The sequence below is a fragment of the Echiichthys vipera genome, assembly GCF_963691815.1.
Source record: "Echiichthys vipera genome assembly, chromosome: 9".
In the NCBI taxonomy this organism is placed as follows: Eukaryota; Metazoa; Chordata; class Actinopteri; order Perciformes; family Trachinidae; genus Echiichthys; species Echiichthys vipera.
In genome coordinates, this window is record NC_139834.1 from 26282223 (window position 1) to 26303896 (window position 21674).

Genomic DNA, 21674 nt, shown 5'->3' on the forward strand with positions numbered 1-21674 from the left:
CCAAATATGGGTCATTTCACGTCACACAATAACGATGTACACACACATGATGTCCAAATTACGGAAATAGTGCGATAACGCAGCTCGGCCACTGTTTTTTCTTTGACTTCATGTTAGAAGCTATATGTGGAAAAATACATATGATAGATAGTATTTTTTTAGGATTTATATCGTCATATTGCCCAGCCCTAACCTTCATTTTTGCATTTGATTTCCTACCAAAGTATAAAGCAGATATAAACATCAAATCACATGGAATTCCGCATTACATGTCTTTGACTATTGGTAACCCGCCATCTTGCAAAGTTACAGAGTTAGGCTGTGGAGGAAGTTAAAACAAATTAGATTCCAGTTTCTGTAACTTCTGCTAAGTAAGTCTGACTTGTCTGTTCTCTTGGCAGAGGGTTACTTTCACTGGTGGTTATTACTGTTTAGGGCCCAAGCCCAAAGCTGAGTATGAAAATCACTCCAGACTGTAGTTCACCCAATTATGGTGCTTGGCTTTCCAAGCACAACGAACTGCTGTCCATCAGATGTCAACATCCTTCCAATCATACCCATAATACCCTGTGTTGGAGCCATTTCCTGTTTTTGATTCTCATTACGCTCTCAACATATTTCAGTCCGGACTGTAAAAGCTCTGAGTTTGAGTAAACTCAGACATGCTTGGCGTGCATGCCCAGTTTCTGCTCTGTACTCTCAGTTGGTGGGCAGATAAAGCTTCCAATTTTCTCTCCAAATAAACCTGTGCTTTGTGCTGGAACAATGAAGACAGCCAATACAACCCTGGGTGAGAGTGGTCATGTTGGGGGTGAGACCTGGCCTGAAAGGGTCTCTTTGTTGCTCCTTCCCTCCATCCTCCCTGCTGATCCCCCTGTCACCACATCTGTGTGGCACATTTTGTTTAAAGAGTGAACCCTGCCTGGATGGTACATGTCAATAAGGAATGATTCCAAAGTCTGGATGCTTTTTAGTTTTTACCTCTGTTCCACCTTTGTCCCATTCCCTTTTTTTGGTTTCCATCCTTTGTTGCTCCTGCACCCACCCTGCACTTCTGCATCTGAGAGCGACTGAGGAAAAGCCTTGTTTCCTGCCTCTTCTTGTCCTCTCTGCCAGGGAGCGATCTCTCACATGAGTGACTTCTCAAGTGTGGACATGGTACAAGTTGCCATATGGGAGATTTAATTAGTATACGCCTCAAGCACAATCAGATCCCTCCCAAAACCAGTCAAGAAAAAACAACTACTGCTTCCCTTTAATACTGATCTTAATTAGCGAGGTCGCAGCTCTCTGCTAAGGACCTTTGCTTGCTATTTTGGTACAACCTACGCAAAAGCCAGTAAAGAGGGGAAAAAACTAGAGACAATCCTCCCAAAGTGTTCGGTCTCTGAGGAAATGATATGATTGCTGCCTGCTGCTTGGTTGGCTGGGTTCTATCTTTAGAGCAAATGTGTGATTACAAGTGTCAGTCTTTCATTATAGGCAAGTGACTTACTGTAAGTAATACATGCTGATGTTATGTGTGACTGTATAGAGCATGCAAGGGTTTTGTCTTACAAAAGACATATTCTCTTCCTTGTATTTAGTCGTTAACATTTTGGGTTTCTCTCTTGATAATGAAACTTATCTTTCTGTAATCTTTGCATTTTTTTATGTTTATGTTTTTGGTTTTGATTATGGAAAAGCAACTGGCCCCGGTTTTCATGAAACTTAGCGGGAGGGCGTTAACCTTACTCCACCAGATGTATTGATTTGCATAATTCTCATTGGCTCAGCATATCAATCTATCCATCTATCCATCTATCCATCTATCCATCTATCCATCTATCCATCTTGTTTGGAGATCTTTTGAGGAGGGGCGAAAATACTGGTTGCTGATGGGATAAACCATCTGTCTGTCACCAACATATGGGCCAAATCAACCAATCAAATTAACAAAGCATACAACGTGCTAATAGTCGCCTAGGCATAGCTCAGAAAGTAAACATGTCGGTAAAGGATATTTGCTGTTTGTGTATGGCAAATTTATAGATAAAAGGCCCAATTTCAGGTGCCAGGTCCATATTCCAATAGAAAGATCTAAGAGCATTAGCGAGCGGCTTGCTTGATAGCTGCGCTCATCTCATCCGCGGAAGCCGCCATGTTTACACTGAACAGTCGCTTCTTGCTTCGTCACACTTAAATTTGCCTCAAAACCATCGCTGATTGGTTCAGTCGCTTGGCAAACGTCTCCAAATTTTCTCTGCTGCAGGTTACCAGTGAACCGCGAGTAAAATACAATGGAGCTCACTTGATCAGGATGGTCTCACGAGGCGAGAAGGGTGTAGCATTGGTCAAAGAAGAACTCATTAAATTTTGGAGCGGACTCAAATACCAGCTCACGGGTACACACATTATTTTTCAATTTTGCTGACATTGCGAGATACGGCATTTTTGCTGAATTGATTTGGTGTCGGTTCCATTTGAAAAATAAGGACAGAAGATGAAACGCTATGAAAATTTCATATCATGATGACAGTGACCAAATTATCACAATTTCAATATCAGTTTCAGTATTTTAAAAATTTCTATACATTTTCAAAAAGTACTGATACACACCAAGTTTTATATTGAAAACCACAAAAAAATAGCAGCATTAGCACTTTTTTGTTTGCATACACATTCAAATAATACCTGCCTTTGCAGTGAAAAATCTCCGGAGCGCTGTAACTGTCATGTTTTCATTGAGACAAAACAAACCCACGTTACCGCGCCTGTGTCTGTGAGACTGTTGACAACTTTGGTTGATGCTGGACAGCATTTACTGTGAGTTTTTCAAAGCGCGGTTATTAAAAAGAATGGAATTTTATCATTAAACATGTCAGCGATTCATCCCCACGCTGCATTAGAGTTCTCTGAGTTGCCTTGTAGGGTAACACTGATACACTGAGCAGGGAAAAGGGGATATAAAACATGGTTATATCACCCTAACTACGGTATCATTGCCTGTTAGGGAATCTCCAGTATCGTACTGACACGGAAACTGCTGATTTTGGAAACAATACCCAGCACTACTGAGGGCTTTGGAGTGCCCTGACTTACTGAGACAGTGTTAGAATGCAAAACATTGCTTTTGAATTTTTGTCATTTTCAACGATGAGTCCTAAGATATTGCTAGATACCACTAGAACCAGTAACACATTGTCATTGTGCGGCTTGTTTCATCATTGTAACTTAGTGGCAGGTGTGAATCAGCTGAACGCCTTAGAGCAACAGCAGTAACCTCCAGTAATACTTGAATTTCACAATCACTGTACATTCTTTATTGAGCCCAGTGTTTTCTTTTCTTTTGTAACATCCTTTATCCATGTGGCACACTGTCAATTTTCAGATTTTCGGCTCTGAAAGGCAAGCAGAAACAACAGCAGGAGCCTGCCAGATAAAGGAAGCTATAGGAGTAGAGCTTTATTGGGTGGTTTTGGGATTTATATCTCTTCTATCCCTTTCTTCTCAAGACAGTATTGGTGTCTGGAGATGAGGCAGACAGTCAGGCTCAGGCTGATAGACGGAGAATTGGGGAAGAGAGAATAAAAGAAACTGTTTGCAGATTCACTTCCCCTCTCTTCTTTTCCAACTCAGGATTCTGGTTGGCAGGCTTGCACACGTACACACGCACACGCACACACAGACACGGACAAAACTGCACACACAAGCAAAGCTCAACTTGACATGAGCCTATTACAGCCGTCTTCGGTGAAGTGGTGTGTGTAGAAGCTGCACCAATGTAGCAGTTATTTTCGCTGTCTTCCGGCTGAATGCTCAGGTGCATTAGCTTTCACTACAGAAGATCCATACAGTGAGCTTTAAGTGTCGCAAGACAGCGAAAACAACGTTGCTTGTCACATACTGGAAGGTTCTGTGATACCTAAGGGATAGTGCAACCATGACACGTCTTTGTGTAGCGCCGTGAGAGGCAATTCGCCGTTAAGTATGCGAGTGTACATGCGACTGTCTGTTGCTCAAAGGCCTGTGCGTTTATGCACATGTGTAGTGATGTGACAGGATCCATATGTATTGTATGTACGTATGTTTCCTCAAAAACAAGGAGCGCATAGGTACTCGTTTAAAAAATAATCAGTAGAGGGAACCTGGACTTCCACTTCCAGGCCACGCTTGTGTGCACATGAGATGGCTCATATTTCAAAAACCCCATCTTGTTATCTTGTTGATACTGAGTCAGACTCTCGTGATGCTCAAAACTCCCCTTGCTTATATTCTCATAGATGTAAATGCTTCAGCCCCCTGCCTTATCAACAATAAATGACTTGAGTGCTTGTCCTTAAACCTGCTGTTTCTGTTTCCTTTCAGGCTTTTTTGCACAGAATCAGTCAAACTGCAGATGACCAACAATGTCTCTCACCTGAACATGTCAAGGTACGACCGGCTTTTGGATACTTTTTTTGCGCAGCCAAACCACAAAACTTAACAGTCACTTTCTAAAATAATTGTTGTTTTTGTATTATGATGCTCTGTTGCAGTATTATTCACAGATTTGCCTTCTTTCCCGACATCTCCACCTATTTGTTGGGCACTTCCTTGCTCTTTTCCCTCTCTTCCTCCCTGCCTCTTTATCTCTTCCTTCCTCTGTATCCCCTCCCTTTACATCATCTCCCTGTTTATAGATTCTGTTTTCAAACATTGAGGACATCCTGGAGTTGCACAAAGAGGTACTGTCCGCAGTAGAGGCCAGTCTGCAGCCCGAACCCCAGCCTCAGCATGCACTGGGACACGTGTTCCTGCAGTTTGTAAGTATATGACACAAACACACACACACACACACACACACACAAATACACATGCAAAACAGCAGACAGTCACGCGAATTAACAAGCACATGGACACGCATGTGGGAGCGCATGCATACATGAATTCCCCTTCCATGCAAACACACACACACACACACACACACACACACACACACACACACACACACAAACACACAAACACACAACCACACACAAACTCTTTTCATGGGCTACCCGTAACCACAGATGCAGGGAAAGCGTGCAAAGCCTGCTGTGAAAATACTTCTTCTTTCTCTCTTTCTCACTCCTCCCATCTCCTGGACTTCTTTCTGCCTTTGCTCCTTTCCAAAGGCCTGCATCCTGTCAGGCAAAAGAGTCTCTCTTCATCAGTCGGTGTCTCTGTCGTCTCCTTCTTATGCCCCTCCATCCCTCCATCCGAAGATTCCTCTCCGCTCGGCAATCCCCCCCCCCCCCCCTCCACTCCCCTCTGTTTGAACTCATTTGGCCCCAGGGAACAAACAAAGAAGGGTCTGTGTCCGGGGAGGAAGAGATGGTGTGTCACTCAGTGAGGGGACAATGCTTCTGCTGGTAGCACTTAATCACAAGGTCCTTCTCTCACTCTCCCTGTTTGTTTCTCTCGGATAAACTTCGGTTCACTTTCACTGAAGCAAAGAACACCTCAGCTACATATTCCACCATAAGTTTGCCCCACACGCCCATTGGTCATTCGTCATGAGATTCAAATTTTAGTTTCTCAAGGACAGAAAAGATGCTAGGGACACTCAATCACAAACATAATTTCTGTCTCAAGAGCCATTTTCTAATATAAGCTCCAGACAGTGTCTGACAAATCAGGTGTGGATATAATCCAAAGTTTTCCTTTCACACATGCAGCGCTCAACAGGAGATTGTCTGTGTCGGACAAGTTTTCACTTACTGGAAAAACTGCTTTACACAAGGAGTGACACTGGGTAGAACGTGCAGGAAGCAGGATATGATGCAGATTAGGCCGTCACATAGTCGGTTCACGCTTTGATTATAAACAAACAAATTTTAGCGCCAGCCCTTCATGACGTAAGTTCCAGAATCTCGTTGTCTCTCCTGTGTATCCTGCGTCTTGTGCAAATCACCCTTCTTTTTCACCCTTAGATGTTTGTTTTGCAGTGCATGTGTGAAAGGGGCTCAGGATTTGCTTCTGAGAATATCTCTATATTCAAAAATCCAACCTGCATGCCATTTTATGCGCTACACCACCCACGTGTCGTGATCTGAAACAATCAATAACAGTCCATCCACTACCTGCCTATGGCGTGAGGGATATTTAATCAGGTCTGTGAAAAGCTGTTGAAGTAGCTCATCAAAATGCTCCTTCACACATGTGTGAGGCGTTACAGCCATTCAGTCTGTCAGGCCAAGTGTCAGGGTGGAGAATTGATTAAAGGAGCTGAACCAGTTATTTCTATCATCGCTCTGTGGTCAGACTTTGAGAAATAGAGGTCAGAACGAAGGCTGCAGGTGCTTGGATTTCTATCTGAACTCATACCTTGAAGAGGAATAGGGCCTCTACATAATTTCAGTTGACTTCAAGTCTACGTCCGTGCCGTGACAGGAAAGAAACCTTTGTGACTCAAACCAGTATTGGATTTCAATTTCAGGTGCGATGATGAGTCATAGTAATAAGACTCAATAAATGCCACTGTAGCATTGATATAATGGATTTAGATAGAATTTCAGTGCATTTCTGTTCAAATAATAGATAAAATGAAAAATATACATGAGAGCTGAGGCCGTATATTGTTTTAAATGTAAAGTATAAATAGTATAATACAGTGAATGTTTATACACATGCATGGTTTATTTTTACAGTGTATATTGCATTATATTATGTATGTACAGTATATCATAATATAAAATATTATAGTGTAAGTTATATAAGAGATAAGAATAAGAGATGTAAGATAAATTCAATGCAATTCATTTATATTAATTAAAGATTTATGGTGATTAATATATTATTAATTATAAATATTATTATAAATAATATAGATAATCAACGGTTACTAATTACGGAGAAGGGGTGGGATTAAATAAGTTGCACTTCTTCACACTCTTTTTTTGTAAAATAAATGAATTAGTGTTCATGTTTTTTTAAATTATACGTTTATTTCTGTTTTGTCTGCGATGGTACAATTATTTTGCTTTTCATTATTTTTTTTTATTATTTTGTGTATTTACATTTTCAATATAAACATTTTAATTAAAAATGTAAAACTTTACATTTTAGGGGCGCAACTACATTATACATTCATTATAAATTCATGTAAATATAAATGATAATACTAATAATAGTAGTAGCAGGGGGTGTCAAGCAGGACCACGGCAGCAGGCACAGCCACGATCCACGAGAAAGCACAGCGACTCCAGGGAAGAAGTGAAGTTAGTAACATGCGTTAATGGAACATGAATGATGCTGTTGGAGAGAGAGAGGAGGACAGAGAAGATCAGGGCATCACAGGAAGTTGCCCGGCAGACAAGGCCTATGGCCGCATAACTAAGGGCTGGTCCAAGGTAAACCAGAGCCAGCCCTAACTAAGCTTTATCAAAGAGGAAAGTTTTTAGTCAAATGTGGAGATGGTGTCTGTCTGCCAAACTTAAACTGGGAGTTTGGGAGCTAATCAGTACATAAACATGCAATATATGGTTTAAAGCACACTGTAATGTAGCTGTAAGCAGATCTAAGTTTATTATATAGGTATTCTATTAATTTATCCACAAGAAAAACTCCAACTGCGAGCCCAATAGGTGGAGGCTGGTGTTCAAAAGATAAGGAATTACAATATAGTAAGACAGAGTTGTAATAATATAAAATATAGATATATAGATAAATTATAATTGACAGATACTATATAATATAACAAACACTTAAACATACCGTTATGACCACATAAATGTTTATAAGAGCTAAACAGGAGGAAAAGTGTTACATTGCAGATCCATTACACTTCCCTTTTCAGCCCATGACCTTTGTCTCCTTCAATACTGACACGTCTCAGCCAATCGGTTGCCCCCGTCTGGCGCCCTCCAGCCATAGCCCTTGACCTCAACCAGAGGTCAACACCATGACTGGGATTTGATTAACCTCCCGCATTGTTCCACAAGACTGTCTGCCGCTCATGGTTAGGAAAGACAAAATGGGAAGATTCATTGCTATTCAAAGTCAGATGTTGCCAGGATGGCTCCGGAGGCTGCAGATATGTAAAAAAAAAGATAAAATTAAATATCTTGAATTTAAATAAAGTGTTTTTTCGTCCTGCCTCTTATTATTTAGGCAGTACACTCATGTCTCTCCATCACTATTTAAGCAAATAACATTTTTCTTGCTAACCTGGGGCAAGAATGTAGAACAAGTCCGTCACACACGAGCGCACACGCATGCGCACACACACACACGCACGCACACGAACGCACACACACACACACACACACACACACACACACACACACACACACACACACACGCGCGCGCACACAGTCGCAGCCCTCGTTTCCAGATCACGACGTGCATGAGATTATTCAAACCTCGCAAAGGTGAAAAAGTGACTGGTGTTGGAGGAGAAATCAGAGACATCAATATTTGCTCTATTTCTGGGAGTGTATACACGAGCACGGTGCAAGGAGCAACAGTCATGTCATTATGCACTTTCTGAACTACACCCATTATGCTTTGACTCGATGCGATTCCTCTGTGTGTGATGCTACCCTCTCATCTAGCCCCCGGAATAACATTCCAATGACGAAGAATTTAAATAAAGACTTATGTTTATCAAAGGGACAACCTCAGTCTTGGAGCTATTCTGGGTACAACTGATGTCTTTTACTTGAAGTCTTTCAGAGCAGCGCTGATGTTTAAAATTGATTCTGTGGTTCACATTTTGGCCCTGGTTAGACTTAAAGTTGTGCCTGCATTGACTATGTAGTTGTTGTCACTGGGTAAACTGAAATACTTTGGAGGGGGCTTTGGATGTAAACATAGCTGCAGAAAGGCATGCTGTTTTCAGGGGCAGAAGGGTTCAACTGCAGAGAGTTGAAAGGGTTATTTCAGGTTCAGCTAGTGAGCTGATATGCAGTGGCTTCATTTACATTTCCCAAGACACTCCCTTAATATTCAGCCTTTGAGTAATCTGTGGGTGGGTTAATCCAAGTATTGTTTTTCTATTCTCTTTTTGGAATAGACTGGAAACAGTTTAGAGTCTGGACACGTTCACTGTAGTTGTTGCCAGCCCCTTCCTTGTTAAATAGAAGAAGAAGAAGAAGAATTCCTTTATTCGTCCCGCAATGGGGAAATTCAATTTTCATGTTACGCACACACAGGCCTGAAATACACACACATGCTCAAACAGGGCCTATATACATGCAACTAATGGAGAGATGTTAGAGCGAGGGGGCTGCCAGTGACCGGCGCCCCAAGCAGTTGGGGGTTCGGTGCCTTGCTCAACAGCACCTCAGCAGTGCCCAGAAGATGAACTGGCACATCTCCAGCCAAAAGTCCACGCTCCATTCATGGTCCACACAGGGTCTCGAACCAGCGACCCCTCCGGTTCCCAGCCAAGTCACCTATGGACTGAGCTACTGCCGCCCTAGTTGGGTAGAGCAGGCAGGCAGAAGACATATTCTGATTACTTTACTTATTTAATGACTGGCAAGCTATTAGAGAGTATTTCTCTAAGTTGCCTGGGTATCAGTACTCAATGCCTTTAACGTATCGAAAACAAAATACCCCAGAAGAGGTAATCAAACATCTGTAGTCACATGAAACCTGCATTTGATCCTTGTGTTACCATATTTAAATGACTGTGTGGATGTATGGGGCAACTACAACCAAACCACCTTACAATCACTAGCACACTACAAAAAAGACCCATTTGTGGGATATTACTGTATGAACACACCACTATACTGTTTTGTAAATTACACACCTTGGAGTTTAAGGATCTGGTAGGATTTAAGAATGCATGAATAATGTATAAAGCTACAAATTAACTGTGTGTAAATAATACTTTAATCCTCTTCAATCTGAACCAAAAGGAACAGAATTAATGACAAATTGCCAGCCTGTAAGACACAAATAATTCATTCAGTTCAATATACTGTAGATGATTTTAAGTAGATTGGCAGAACAGCCAGAAACACCAGTGAAGTTGTTTATCCATTTTATGGGCAAGCATAGGTTTCTGTTGTCAGACTATCACGGATATGATTTCTACATGTAAACATAAACAAGCAGATAAAGTGGTACATGTATATTTACAAGTGTTGCCCCTCCTGTGCGCTCTTCCTCTAACTTGCATTAAGTCAGTTTGACAGTATCCGGGGTTTCACACCATATGCCGGCCCAGCTGTTGCTCCCAGTGGTGCTTTGGACTGGAATCCCCTGCCAAACGCGACTTTGGGTGTGTTTGGATTCCTGCCTGCCCGTGTGGTAAAAACTGCCCACTGCTTATATTGGGCTGCTCACTTGTGTCACACATCTGCAACGTCTTTCAGCTCCGTCTGGTCAAGGCAATGGGATTGAGCGGACACAGAGTTCCATAAAAAGAGCTTTGTTTGTCTGCTTCTGTCACCACTGCTGGGTAAACATGTAAAACAGACTGTGTGTGTGTGTGTGGGTGTGCGTGTGTGTGTGCGTGTGTGTGGCATATAGCATATAATACATTGTGGTTTTTAATATTCTCTAGTAGGCTTTTATGCCAGTAATTAATATGAGTTACAGGATGTGTGTGTGAATGTGTTGTTTATAGTGAGCTCCGTGTAGAAGTGAGCTGTGTGTGTGTGTGTGTGTGTGTGTGTGTGTGTGTGTGTGTGTGTGTGTGTGTGTGTGTGTGTGTGTGTGTGTGTGTGTGTGTGTGTGTGTGTGTGTGTGTGTGTGTGTGTGTGTGTGTGTGTGTGTGTGTGTGTGTGTGTGTGTGTGTGTGTGTGTGTGTGTGTGTGTGTGTGTGTGTGTGTGTGTGTGTGTGTGTGTGTGTGTGTGTGTGTGTGTGTGTAACATGATTATTTTGCACATCTGTATCAGCACAGGATGCTGTCAGGACGCTGTCTTGGTAACCATTTGTACTTTTAAAGGTGTTGTCACACTCTTTTGGTTGAGTAAACATAGATCATTCCTTTGTAGCATTAAAGCCAAGCCAGATTTAAATGCAAAGCCTTGGGGCGGTAGCGGTTAAGGTTTAAAGCAGGTTGTCCGAGCACCTGCAGTTTTGGATTTCACTTACTAGGCTCTTTCAGATGACAGTTTCAGTGTCCAGACCTCAAGCTCACACCCCACCACGCACATGGTTTCACATCCTAATTACTGTAGCATAGTTAAGAATACACAATAGGCCCAGATAAAGCTTCAGGGTGTACATTCAAGTGCAGCTGTGATACTGCGTGTACATTGTTGTCTACAGTACGATGCATGAATAATGCATTTAAAGCTACAGTGTATTCATTCGCCCAGGTGTCCTATTACGTATCGTAAAGAAAACGAAATAGCAGCTCGACAACAGCTTCTCTATTAGTGCTCGGCCTGTTCTGTGTTGTTTCAGTGTGTTGCTATCACCTAGGAAAAAGGAAGTGTTGTGTGTTGGCATACACCCCCGACTATGATGTAGAGTTCTTTGAAAACCAGAAGTATGACAAATGACGTTGATGAATTCTGCAGTACATAATCTGTCAGTAGTTTTGTCTTATTATTGTTGTAGTTACACTTCACAGCGATATTATGGCATAACAAATGCAAATGTTGTTGCTTCTTATAATGAAAGTTTGGAAAACGCTAAATTTTACACTTGAATATGACTATAGTCCTTGAAAAATCCTTCAACATCATCTGTTGTTTCATCTACACAGTCACTCATGTTAAACAAAACTCTTTTAATATTTGAAATCAAGCAATTCTGTCATTTGTTTGTTTGTTATCTCCGGGCATCTCACACTAGCTTGACTGACATGAGCACCGAAATGAGAAGGGGTGTTGTTTTTGTTCGAGGGCAACCATCTGCTTTCAGAATATATGTTTGTGGAGACACTCCAAGAAATCAACGCTTTTACCACAAACTCTGTGCACGCAGAACAGGCAGAGCATTATCCCTTTAGGATCCATGTTTGAGAAACGTATGTAACACTCTTGACAAAGGGACCGAAACATTAATGTGATTAATAAACTGTGATGCTTTCTTTCATTGTGTTCACTAAACATTCATAGCAAGTCCTCTGTTGATCCACTACTCTGGAAACATCAATTTCTATGTAAATTAATTTTCGCAACTGCATTTATGGCTACAATTTCAATGTGATGATCTCGGCTCCAAAAGTTTGGAAAGTTCAGTATGAGTTGAATCTCTAACTGTAGCCTTCTCTCCAGGTTCTGCTCTGCACTGTGAATCTTCCCGCTGTTCGCCGTCTCAGTGGATTCCTCAAAGCTGCCAATTAGTAAAATACGGTATCAAGTCCCCGGTCTGCAGTCCTGACCTGTATTTTTCTCCTGTTTTGCAGAGGGAGAGTTTCTCAGTGTACGGCGAGTACTGCAGTAATCACGAAAAGGCTTTGCGGCTTCTCATGGAGCTAAATAAAATCCCCAACATCAGGACCTTCTTGCTGGTAAGGCCCCACAGCTCCTCTCATCTGCCTCGCTTATCTTGGCTTTTTTTACGCATTGCTCAAATTTTCCTTTCTTCTGAATTTTTATGGGCCTTCTTCCTCTATACACTATGACTTCTCTCCTAATTATGTGTAAAAAAAATCTCCATATTTCATCACTTCATGTCACATGGGTCTCACGCATCCTTCCACCCCATTTTATTTCCTGGTGTCTTTCCTGCCTTTGCGCTACATTTTCTCCTCCTGTGAGTTCCCCTCGATGCTTATGTCTTTTCCTTCCATCATATCACCTCCATTTCCATGTTAACACTTGTATTAAGGGCAGAAATCATAACAAAGTCAGAGAGCTCTTCCTGCCCGGACAGGATGCAGCCATCATCAAGGTCACTTTTGTGTCGCTCTTGTAGTGTTTCCGCTGCCAGCTGTTTTTTCGTTTTGACACTTAAACCTCACGGCCCTGGACAATGAACTTAGAACGGTGGCGGGGCCTTTGAGCGGGGGCCAAACCAATGAAATCATCTCCCGATTCTGGGCCAGCCAGCTGTGGAGTGTTGGCAGCCTTGTTGGGATTGGCGGAAAGATCTGAGGCCCTGCGTTTGTCACTGCCTGATGGTTTGCTTCCATGGCATTATTCTGACCTACAGGACTGGAAACAGTGGGATCAGTCGAGAGTGTTGCTGTGTGCTTTGGCTTTTTACGTCTGCTGGCCCGGTCATGCAGTGATTCATTGGTTAAGTCTTGTGCAACATTCACGCTTCCAAAGCAAAATCACTACACAACATCTGGTTATGTATTAAAACAGTTATCAGACCAGCTCAGTGTAATCTCAAATGTTGGACTAGATGTTGTGCTTTGAGTAGCAACCGCGAGCAAAATAGAAACAAGACTGTCACTATAATTTAGAAAGAAATTAAACATATATTTAAGAAGTCGACAAAGAAAATATGTGGTTCTTCTGCAGAATGAAATGATTGTTGCAAATCATTGTCACAGCAATTAATGGCAGTGTAACAAAGTATATTGCCTTTGGCTTCTTTTCAGTGTTTAATTCCAGTGAATTTATTTTCTGGATTAAACTATTTTATGCTAATTGAATCCCACAAAGAAGAGAGCTTCTGAAATGGTACTGTATATAGAAATGAAGTGCTAATTGCAATGGAAGAGAAGACAGAAGTGAAGTGAAAGCAAAAGGAGGTCAGGGGGAAGAGCATTGGGAATTCTGGCTTTGGGCTGGCAGATTACAAATAAGCAGAAGATGAGAGGAAAGAAGAAAAGGAAGTCATGGAAGATTTAGATAGAAATGGGTCGGTGGGAGAGAAATGCATTAGCAAATTAGGAATCTGTAGAATCCCAAACTTATGCAGACGATCAGTTGCATTTTTGCTGCTCATTTTCCTATCAAAAATCCCCCCACCATCCTCCCCCTGCTCTGTGTGAGTTACCATATGATTAAAATGCTCTAAACTGATCTCCTGCCTTCTTACCCTTCTTACCCTCTGGAGAACACTCAAGTGGTTTATCTGCATGGCTGCTTTTGATCTTTCATCCCATCCCATGAGCTCATAGCATACTGACAGGCTGCGTTCCTACAAAATACAAGGCGTATAGAAACCGTGACTGTAACTGTAACCCCCCACTTCTGAAGAAAAACTCCTCCTTTCAACTGGTTCTGGGGGGCAGTTTCTTTAAAGTCCCTCTGGGGAATGAGAACACATTTTAGAGGTTTCTCACTGATGCTTTCTTTGGAAAACACAGATATTATTCAGCAGCTAAATTGAAAGAATGTAGTATAGCAGGCAAAGATACGTCTGAACAAGGCATTTTAAAAATGATACTAAAGTCTTTTTTGTTTTGAATATGTGACTGTTGCTTAGGGGCGGCAGTAGCTCAGTCCATAGGTGACTTGGCTGGATACCGGAGGGTCACTGGTCCCTGTGTGGACCATGAATGGAGTGTGGACTGGTGGCTGGAGAGGTGCCAGTTCATCTCCTGGGCACTGCAGAGGTGCTGTTGAGCAAGGCACTGAACCTCCAACTGCTCGGGGTGCCGGTCACTGGCAGCCCCCTCGCTCTAACATCTCTCCATTAGTTGCATGTATATAGGTCCTGTCTGTGCATGTGTGTGTATTTCGGGCCTGTGTGTGTGTGTAAAATAATAGGGCGATGACTGCTTCCCTACTTTCACCGGCCTTCCTCAGACCACACCCATCTTCAAACTCAGACCTTCGTTTCGGGACTGTATCTTGCATTTTGGTGCATTGTATCTAACTATTATGAGTCGGTGGAGAAACATGTTTCCATTTAAGAAGAATGTTACGTCTGGCGAGCAGGGTGGTAAAGGCCACGACACGTTGTGTAGTAATGGGCAGATTTTTAGACGGAGGGAGCCCAAAAAGAGCAGTCAGGGGATTTGGTTCCAAATTTGTGTTGTGAGCCTGTTTGGGGGTTTGACTGGGCTCAGAAGAGCACTCTTATTATAAATGACAGATATCAGTCGTTTGTGTTGTACGTTGAGAGACAGGAATTAGTCCATCTCAGCTTCAGAGGGGGCGGTTCAGAAAATGTGGGAATTGCTTTTGGATAAAATGTCTCATTTGAAGGTACCGAAAAAAGGCTATAAGGCAGGCTGTATTTGTCCGACATAGATGCAAAGGACGCAAAAACCCCTTTGTCATACAGGTCCTTAAGAGTTTTGAGGCCCTTATCTGACCATATGTGGAATACAGGGTCGGTGCAGGAAGGGAGAAACGCATAGTCATTCAAAACTGGGGCAAGGACCGAAGCCCTTTGCAAGCTGTGCTGCTTCCTGAACTGGATCCAAATTTTAAAGGCATTATCGACAACCGGATTGGATGAGACCTTGTGGGCAGTTATGGGGAGCTGTGAGCAAATCGTAGAGTGCAAAGAGCAGGAGGAAGATGTTATCTCAGTATGAGCCAGTGTCGGACAGGCGTTTGCAACTTCACCGCGGAGCCAATATAAAAGTCTATTAATGTTGCAGGCCTAGAAGCAGTGGCGGAAATTAGGGAGGGCTCGTCCACCTTCAGGTTTAGGGAGTTGAAGAATGTGTTTTTTGATACGGGCTGGTTTATTCCAATTGCAATCTTGATCGATAAAATAGAATAGATGGATAAAATGTTTGCTATGGGTTCTTATTTAAAGAACCACACCCAGGGGTGTACAGTAGGGGCATTCAGGCACTTAAAAGGAGAAAGACATATTTCCTCATGTCTATTTTCATTTTACAGAATATTCAAATGAACTGTAACTTTTGTAAAATAATAGTAATTCGTTTGTCTTTTTTCAGGTGACCTTAATTAAATAACAAATAATGTTTTGAGAAGAGATACGTTAGCAATTTGCAATGACATAGGTATTAAATTAGTTCATTCTTCCAGGGGAATCCTGGTATGTTAAATGTTTGTTGGATGAGGTTTTAATAACTTGTTTGAAAAAGCAGCAGACGTGAAAAATTTACCACACCTACTGTAAGGATTTTCTCCCAGACAAACCGACTATTCTGCTGCACCTGGACCTGTTATAGATCTGCAGCCGGTGCAACAGAACGTGACTGGATGGTAATGACAACAATAGTCAATTAAAGGTTTGTATTTTGCTGATAAAACACAAGAGGCATGAGCCAGCAATGAAAACTGCTGCACATGAAGATGCTGTGTCAGGTAAAAAGCATTTAAAAACTGTAGAAACGGAAAAGTTAAATGGACTCTTCTAACCAAGGTGTACTTGAAAGACCAAGACCTAATGCAGAAATATTAGATTATAAGATAAAGCTAAAGAACACTTTGTCCAGACAAAGCTGGACTGATTAGCACATTTTCTCAACTTTTCACTTTTGTACACAAGTATTTTTTAACTTACTCTATTAGTAAATACAGTTGTGAACATTAAATATTGTTTCTGTCTTTCTTTTTCAGCACTGTATGCTACTCGGAGGGAAAAAAAGCACAGATATTCCCCTGGAGGGCTACCTTCTCACCCCCATTCAGAGGATCTGCAAGTACCCTCTGCTGCTGAAGGTACTGTACAAATGTCATGATGCTGCCTTCAGATAATAGCACTGTGCAGCAGAAGAGGTTGTGGTAACTAAAGGTCACAGTATACCTCATGCACCTCTAAGACTGGAGTGTTTTTACATGTGCCTCCTACTGGAAATTCTACAGTTTCTGCTTTAAAACTCAGCCCACCTTCCCCTTTCCCCACTCTAGGAGCTGCTGAAGAGGACCCCTAAGAAGCACGCTGACTATCCAGCAGTAGAAGAGGCTCTGCAGGCCATGAAGGCTGTCTGCTCCAACATTAATGAGACCAAGAGGCAGATGGAGAAACTGGAGGCTCTTGAACAGCTGCAGTCCCACATTGAGGGCTGGGAGGTGAGAGCAAGAAGCACAGGGCGAGGTGGGAAGAGACAACAGTCATGAAGAGACTTGTATGTCACAAGATACAGATCAATTAAAGAGGAAAGCATCTATTGCACGTAGAGCCAGACCGATATATCGATCAGCCTATACTATCGGCCGATTTCACAGAGATATTGGTATCTGTCATATCGGCACATACGTATGTTTTCCAATATGCACCTATTTTTTTTTTTTTAACAGAACTCGTAATCCTCAAAATAATGCTTCAGGGGTAAATGATTTGTTTAGGAAAGCAGCCTTTGCAGAGTCATATTGGTGAGAAATTGGCTCAAAAATGCACTATTTTGGCACCCATATGGGTAATCAGTGAGTTCCCCCTGAAAAATTGGTTTTGTATTGGTAACCGTATCAGTAGCTGTTATCGGTATTGCTCTCATATTGGCCGGGCTCTAATTGTATGCTCGAGAGGTGAAACCTTGAGAGCTGAAAGATGGTGACAGGATGGCTAGGGGGAGTGCTGTGACATTCAGAGGGTGAACACGGGTGCCTGAAAAAGAGTCATACTTTTCTTAGAGCATCCTGAAATTATGATTCATACAAGGTTTCTGAAAAAAGAAATGAAAAATCCTGTAAAATAACCACGACAAACACAGGCAGACTCATTTTAGAATGGCCTCAACCACCAAGCTCTCCATCCTTCTTAAGAGCTGAGCACTTTTGCAGCCAAATCACTGCTCTGAGCACAGGGGCCAGGGATGGGGCTTGGGAGCCGAGCGAAGGGTCCGGTGCATTTTTCACGCCTCCCTCACCCTCCACAACAGAGGCCTTGTCTTAGCAGGCACCAATGGGACAATCCACTCACACAGGGTGCCAAGGGGGGTGCCAAGAGGCATACTGCCCAATCAGAAGAGACCTAGGAAGCAGAGCTGTAGTCTAACGTGCACTGGGAGGGTTATATGAGGGGATCGTTTAGAAAATTGAAGTATGGGACCAGAGAGTGGGCCCCACTGGGACATCCCACTATTTTCTGGCCAAATCCGACCTTTCATTTTTTCTTTTGCCTCAGAAAAATGTCACAATTAGACCCTGGTAATTGGTCATTTAGCTTGGTTATATTTAGAGTAAAAGACCATACAGAATATTTCCTGGTCCCTCTTGTGATGAATAATCAATTATGTGTGTGTTTCTGTCATTCCATGGTTTGTGCTTTAGCCACCATGATGTCCCCCAATTTTGATTTTATGGCTCAAATACAACGCAGGACTACAGGAAATAGTGCTGGAGGGATAATTTAATGGTTTTGATAATGTGTAAGAATTGTATTTTTCAAGCAAAACAAAGATTCTCCGCATTGTTCTTTTTAAATTTTAAATTAAATATATTTTCGTTTTTGACTGACAGTTCAACAACAAATCAGGCTCTATGGGGACATGATTGGCATTTTTCACTTTCATTTTACACACAAATTATGTTGGTTGACTGGTTGGAAATAGTAATAAATAATGGGAATAACGGTTAGATGCAGGTCTAACAGCAACTAGTATTGCTCACTTTCAGGTGGGTAATGGGGTTAACGTTGGGCTGATTTATTCAATCAGTTGCTCTATTGCTTGAACATGGATGGATCTGATTCATTCAAAATCTCAGGCTGTAATTTCTGCGGCAATCTCTCTGTGCCCTTCCTCTGAACAGCTCAGTAGAGGCTCAAAAAGGCACTTCATACCCCCCCCCCCCCCACACACACACACACACACACATCACACACACAGAGCCTTTAACCTTTCAGCATTAGTCTCACTCTTCTTTCCTCTCTCCAGGCTAATCACCTCCAGCTCTAATGGAAGAGGCCGCCAGTAGTGCAGAATCAGGCCCAGATGCATTACTGCTGCTCAAATACACTGTGCATGCGCAGACACACACACATACACACACACACACATACTGTATTCAAACTTCATATGGTAGTACGCTTTCATATCTAACTATAAAGTAAGGAATGTCTCTCTGTGTCTGTAATTCACATTTCTCAAGAAAAGTTCCTCTACTTCCCACTTGGCGGGTGTATTGCTGGGGTCCCAAGGAAGTGCACTGTAAAATTTGGTGCAATTTGGCCAGATGGTGGCGCTACAACAATGAACTTTACGCTTTGGCACATAACCTTTGAACTGTAAGTCTCAGAAAATTATTGTTTCCTGTGTTATGTGGGTTGAGTCAAATCTATCCATATTAGCCACGCCCTAGATCAGTTTTCCGCTGATTCCGATTTTTAACAATTCTCACCAAAGTTGGTACAAAGCTTCTGTGGCCTCTCAAGCCAAAAAACACTGTTTTGATGTAGTTGGGCCCCTAAAAGTTTTCTCAAGTTGGCTTGGCTTATATGACAAATACCTCCATATCTCCAGAACGTGTTGTGCTGTTGCAACCACATTTGGTTGACGTGTAGATACGTGAAAAATTTAGGTGCCCATGGCCAATAGGCGGCACTGTAGCAGCATCATCTAAGTATAAAAGATGGCATCTCTATCTCAAAAAAAGTTAATTCAATCGATGCTGCAAACAGAACTTTCGGGGGCCAAGCATAAATTCAGGTATAATAATGCCTGCAAAAACAAATGGAAATGCTTACACACAGGTACACAAGACACACATAGGTACGAGCATGCCTTCTGAATTCTCTTACACACACAAACACAGTCATGTCAACCCCCACCAGGTTAGTGCAGTTAACACAAGGTTGAATCGATCTTCTGAAACACGATCCCCTCCCCGGACCCCTCTCCGGACCCCTCCCCGGACCCTGATGGCATGTTCCTTAAGAAAAAGCTCAGAGAATCATTTTCTCTCGACGAACTCTGGAGCGAGGAACATCCATCATTTATATATATATATATATATATATATACTCATGGGAATCAATTATGGACACTTGAGAGTGGGTGTGGCTAGTAGGGGGTTTCCACAGGTCTCTGGTACACCCGTGTCAGACACATTTGATGTATGTGTGTGTGCCTCTGGGGATGTGGTGAGGGGTAATGGGTGGTGGGTCCTCTTCAAACCAAAGGGGGGAGGTTGTCCTCAGTCGCCACATGGGTGTATTTAGTTCCAGATGATTTGGAGTGAAATGATCCATTTAACAATGAATAATGAACTGTCTTTAAGTTTTAGTAGCCCTGTTTTGGTAGCTTTGGTGGCCAACATGTGCATCTATTTTGAAAATGTAGGAAATGTCTCATTCACAAATCGGGAAGGAAGTGTGAGTGCAAGGCTGCTCATGCATGTATCTGTGAAAGCAGTTTCTATTCCGTTGTTGGAAACGATCTTCTAAAACTACTAATGTTAGTAATTGGTTCTGAAGTTCAGCCACTTCGTGCGAAGGTTGATTAGACACCCTGCTGTGGTCGAGCAACACAGCATTTTTTTTTTTACAGTTCCAGATTGATGTCAACAACCTCACTAACACAAACTGAAAGGTTCATAGATCTCTTTTTTTTCCTTCACACTAAGACATTCAAAATGAGGGAGGAAGTAGTCAGATATATCTTGATCTTTGATGCTTCATATTAATTAATTTCAAAAGCCAGCATTATATGTTGATCAGAGAAGCATTGTACTTGCGTCAGTCTATTGTGTTAACTGTGAAAGACCGGTCTCTGTGTTTTGCGTCATGCTGAGAAAAAGGTTATTTCGGCCTTAACAGGTTGGGATGTATTTGATAGCTGACGAGAAACGGCTTTCAAGAAAGATCACTTACTGTGAAGGTGGTAGCATTATACAGTAGTTATTCCTGAATGAGTACAGGGGAGTTGACAAGGCTTTTATATCATACTTTTCAAGTTGACAGAGGGACAAAGGCATTCGATCAGGTTTCACAAATGGGACGAGAATAAGGATTAAGCACTTCCACCTACAGTCTGTGCTTAGTCTCGAGTCATGTGTTTCCTTCCTCTATGCATATACAGCTGTATTTTTATGGATGTTGTAGCTGTATATGTATTAACATCCTGGGAAGAGAATTAAAAGGCTTTGTTGGTTTGTTTCAGAGCCCCGCAGGGAAACTATATGTAGGCCAAGGTAACCGTTTTGCAGGGATATCCCTTTATTGTTCAGCGCCTCCAATTATCTTACCCATTATGAACGTTTCGAAAAGGGCGAGACAACCCTGCAGTAATATTGAGGAAACTCTGGAGCTACTATGTATTGATAACACTCTGCAGGAAGGCTGACTTTTGGTGTCAGCGATTAACCAGTAAAAGGCAGAGTGTCCTGGCAGTGGACAGTGTACAGTTAATATTTTGCAGTGTTGCATTATGCGTATGTTGAAGCTGGGTGTGGGACAATAGTGTATAGTCTTTCCTATCATTGACGATGGAATGAAAGCAAATTGTTCACAATGTCAAAGTTGAATTTCATATTGTTTCGCTGAGGTTGTGAACTCCTAGAGTTGTAAAACAGACAACCATGTTTTCATTGCAACTCCCCAGTTTAATTAAGAGGGTGCTATCAGAGTTTCCATGCTCCGCTCAAACAGAATACATTTGAGCATGTTATCATGAAGACTCTGGAAATGACAAATGGCCCTGTACATAATGGATGAATCTGCCATCTTTGGTTGTGTCACTCTTAGTGTTCTAATAATTCCAGTTGCTCATCTCCTTTTCGATCTTTGTCCTTTCTTCAGGGAACCAACCTGACAGATATCTGCACAGAGTTGCTGCTTCATGGAAATCTCCTGAAGATCTCAGCGGGCAATATCCAGGAACGGGTCTTCTTCCTGTTCGACAACCTTTTGGTGTACTGTAAGCGGAAGTCAAGGTGAGAAAGACGACTTCAAGACCATGAAGCTGCTTCCACGACAGCGTGTCAGAGGAGAAAGGAAC

At 42.1% G+C, this 21674-nt stretch overlaps 1 protein-coding gene across 1 annotated transcript in view; it reads left to right on the forward strand.

The window, feature by feature from the left end:
* Positions 1 to 21674, forward strand: part of prex1 (phosphatidylinositol-3,4,5-trisphosphate-dependent Rac exchange factor 1) — a 91018-nt gene that overhangs the window by 16745 nt on the left and 52599 nt on the right. Inside the window, exons 2-7 of the mRNA XM_083920125.1 lie at positions 4348 to 4413; positions 4662 to 4784; positions 12318 to 12422; positions 16357 to 16458; positions 16648 to 16809; positions 21476 to 21609. Of these exons, the coding sequence (XP_083776251.1) occupies positions 4348 to 4413; positions 4662 to 4784; positions 12318 to 12422; positions 16357 to 16458; positions 16648 to 16809; positions 21476 to 21609 (692 nt within the window). The remainder of the gene's footprint in view (positions 1 to 4347; positions 4414 to 4661; positions 4785 to 12317; positions 12423 to 16356; positions 16459 to 16647; positions 16810 to 21475; positions 21610 to 21674) is intronic.